The sequence below is a fragment of the Rhinopithecus bieti genome, unplaced genomic scaffold, assembly GCF_001698545.2.
Source record: "Rhinopithecus bieti isolate Rb0 unplaced genomic scaffold, ASM169854v2 scaffold_12573, whole genome shotgun sequence".
In the NCBI taxonomy this organism is placed as follows: domain Eukaryota; kingdom Metazoa; phylum Chordata; class Mammalia; order Primates; family Cercopithecidae; genus Rhinopithecus; species Rhinopithecus bieti.
In genome coordinates this window covers 2,142,909-2,146,507 of record NW_016807321.1, presented here as the reverse complement: position 1 = coordinate 2,146,507, position 3,599 = coordinate 2,142,909, and the positions used below count along the sequence as shown (strand labels likewise).

The window sequence follows — 3,599 nt, the reverse complement described above, 5'->3', positions numbered from 1 at the left end:
CAGGGCCCTGCAGAGGGGGCCTCGGGGGGTAGGTCAGGGCCCTGCAGAGGGGGCCTCGGGGGGGTAGGTCAGGGCCCTGCAGAGGGGGCCTCGGGGGGTAGGTCAGGGCCCTGCAGAGGGGGCCTCGGGGGGCCGCAGGCACATGAGCCGGGCTCAACTCCTAGGTCTCTTCACAGAAAACACTGTATGGTGCAAACGTCATCATCTTTGAGGGCATCATGGCCTTTGCTGACAAGACGCTGCTGGAGGTTAGCGCTCACTGGGAATACCCACCCCACTGGTGTCTCAGCCCCGGCCACCCTGTCCATGAGGTGTGTGTCCTCCTGCCCCGTCCCCAAGGCGTCCACACTCTATAGGCCTAGGCCAGCCACTCCCTACCCCAACCCCAACCCCAGGCAGTCTACAGCTGGGTCCATCTGCTGGCCCTGCAAGGCAGAGCTGGGGCAGTGGTTCCTTCTCCACCGGCTGAGGCCAGTGCTCACACCTGGCGTGTTCTTGGCGTTCTCGTCCCTTGCTGTGGTGCTGATGGACAGGTGAGGACCTGGGGCTGGTGTGTTTGAGAGACTTTGCTGTAGGGCACAGGAGCCTTCAGGACAGAGCTGAGTGTGACTCAGGTTGGCCTGATCCCAGGGCCCAGGTCCTGCCCCTGGCACAGGCCCAGAGGACCCCATTGTCCAGCACATAGCCGCCCCCAGCCTCCACAAGGCCTCTTCAGGGGCCAACTGTGGTGTGCTGAGCATGTGGACAGACCCTAAACTCGCCATGCCCCCAGTTCCCCAGTGTGTTGGTGCGAGTTTCCTCAAGCAAAGTAAAGGAGATCACGTATGCCCAGCCTCATTCCTGCCTGAGTCCTTTGCCAGCCACCATGCCACGCCTCTTCACCTAAGCCCCTGATGGGCAGCAAGCCACCCCCAGACACTCCCACCTGCACACTCCTCCCCACCTGCCAGGGTGCCCTGGGGAAGTGGCTCTGGCCAGGCCCACAGACCAGGCGGCTTCACTGCAGGGGCTGGTCCCAGTGTCTCCATGCCAGCTGCTGGCATCCGTCCGCTCACTGGCCCACTGTCTCCACCAGCTCCTGGACATGAAGATCTTTGTGGACACAGACTCTGACATCCGCCTGGTACGGCGGCTGCGCCGGGACATCAGTGAGCGCGGCCGGGACATCGAGGGTGTCATCAAGCAGTACAACAAGTTTGTCAAGCCCTCCTTCGACCAGTACATCCAGCCCACCATGCGCCTGGCAGACATCGTGGTGCCCAGAGGTGAGCCTGCCGGGCTGCCTGTTGGGCGGGTGTCAGGCAGGCCAATGGCCCCGCCCCCAGTCACCCTCCCCCATCCCGCCCCAGGGAGCGGCAACACGGTGGCCATCGACCTGATCGTGCAGCATGTGCACAGCCAGCTGGAGGAGGTGAGTGGCCCGCAGCCCAGCGGGGTCCTGTGTCCCCACGGCCTAGCCCAGCCCCACTACCCACTTCTCCATGGCCACCACCCCCAGTGGCCTGCTCACCTCACCCCCTGTGCTCACTGCCCCTTGCCAGATGCCAGCCCTGAGTGTCCTGAGCCTGCTTGGTCAGTCGGATCGTCCAGCCCAGACCCCATCCCGTTGTGCCGTGCAGGGCCTGGGTTCCCTGAGGAAGCTGGGGTGGGGGTACAGGTGCTCAGGACCCAGCCGAGGGTGCAGCCTGCTCAGCACACCCAGCCTGAGCTTTTGGGAATGACAGGCATGACGTGCTGGCCCAGGACTGGGGGTCTCACTGCTGAGTGCCACGCCGGGCCAGGCTCCTCTCTTTCTCAGGGGGTTACCCCAGGAGCGACACCCCTACCAGAGGTCCCGTGCTCCCTGAGGCATTCTATGGCTGGGCCTTGGAGCCTGGGCTGGCTCTGAACACACTCCGTAACAGGATGTTGAAGGCCTGAGGCCTGCAGAACAGAGCCCAGGGTCCTGGCTCTTGCCCCAACCCAGAACTGCAGGTCTGGCCCAGGTGGTCCCCAGGTTAGAAGCATTAGAAGCTTGCCACCCCCATGACTGGCTGTGTCCCTGCGGGCCTGCAGCATGTCCATTCCTGGGTGGGGGTGGCCTGGCCGCCTGCCCTGGTCACTGACGCGCCACCGTTCCCTTGTGTCTTCCTGTGTTGCTGCCACAGCGTGAACTCAGCGTCAGGTAAGACTCACACAGCTGTCTGCACAGATGGAGGTATTTCCAACACTCCCAAGGAGCTCCAGGTCTGGGCTGTGATCCAGCCAGGCAGGCTGCCGGCTCTTCCCAGTCACAGAAGGGGAGGTGTGGCGTGGTCCCAGCTCTGCTTCTGCCTCCCCTTGCTGGCAGATGAGGACACTGAGGCACAGAGACGTGACGTAGCTTGCCCAGGGTCATGGGGTCCTGACCCTGTCCTGGCTAGACTTTGCTGGAGGCTCCCCTGACCCGAGTCTGTCTATGGGATTTGACCCCAGAGAGCACAGCTGTCCTCCTGAGGCAGCACTGCCAGGGCCCTGGGGCAGGGACTCCAGACATGTCCCAGCAGCCAGGGAGCCTGTTATACCTCCTATGCCCAGCCTCACGGACAAGTCAGCTTTCCCTGGTTGCAGGTGGGAGGGCCTCACCCCTGTCCTCCCACCCACCTGGGTCCTGCTTGTCCCAGCTCTGTCCTCGCAGCCCACACAGCTCTGCCAGCAGGAACTGGGCAACTGCAGCAAGAAGCTTGGGCTGGGCCAGGGCCGTATCCCACTGCCCCTCCCCAAGGGCAGGCATGCAGGGGGGACAGCCACGAGGGACCTGCCCTTCTCCTCGCCTTCTGTGGGTTGGGAGGCTCCTGAATGAGCCACCTGATGGGAGAGCCCTCATGTTCAGAGCACTCCAAAGAGTTTGCCAAATGTTGGAAATGCCTCCAGGCCCCGTCCACCAGCCGTCCAGCCTCCTGTGCCTGCATGAGTCTCTGCTTGGCCCTCTCCACGGCCAGGGAACCCGCAGGTCTTGTCCCATCAGGTTCCTCCTGAAGCTTTTGTTCTAAGAAAAAAAATTTCTAGGGTTTCAAACTTGAAAAAACACCTGAACGTAGCCAGACACATTTTCCATCGTCTGGTCAGCTGAGAAAGTGTTGGTCTGTGGCTCCACTCTCTTCCATCAGCCCCAGGAAGCCTTGGTGGGGGGCAGGAGGGAGGGCCAGGCAGGGCTGGGGACCTGGCCGCCCACACTCCTCCTCAGGCCTGCGGGGAACGCCCTGCTCCCCAACTAAGCAGCCTTCTCTTTGTTCTCTTCCTTCTCTTGTAAACCCCCGTTTCCTGCCTTGTTCCCTCCCTGAACATGCTCTTCACCTGGCAAGCAGAGGAAGCTACGTTGGGATATGTGAGCAGAGTGCTCTGTGGTGCTGCTGTGTGCCCCGCCTTCCTGTAGCCCCTTGTCCCGCTGCTGCTGCTCTGCCCCGCCCCTTTCCCTGCCACGGTCACGCCTCTTTTCTGCCCTGCCACACCCCATTCCCGGCCCTGCCTCTCCCTGCCCGTGTCATGCCTCTTTAATGCCCCTGCCCTACCCACTTCCCTCTTCTGCCCCGCCACGCCCAATTCCGTGCCTCTCCCCCCCCCCCGCTTTCCTCTTCCTG

General features: G+C 62.9%; 1 protein-coding gene across 1 annotated transcript in view; it reads left to right on the top strand.

The window, feature by feature from the left end:
* The first annotated feature begins 173 nt into the window (after window positions 1–173).
* Window positions 174–3,599, top strand: part of UCKL1 (uridine-cytidine kinase 1 like 1) — a 5,995-nt gene continuing 2,569 nt past the window's right edge. The window contains exons 1-5 of the mRNA XM_017881294.1: window positions 174–248; window positions 396–533; window positions 1,076–1,265; window positions 1,350–1,411; window positions 2,148–2,164. Of these exons, the coding sequence (XP_017736783.1) occupies window positions 219–248; window positions 396–533; window positions 1,076–1,265; window positions 1,350–1,411; window positions 2,148–2,164 (437 nt within the window). The 5' untranslated portion in view covers window positions 174–218. The remainder of the gene's footprint in view (window positions 249–395; window positions 534–1,075; window positions 1,266–1,349; window positions 1,412–2,147; window positions 2,165–3,599) is intronic.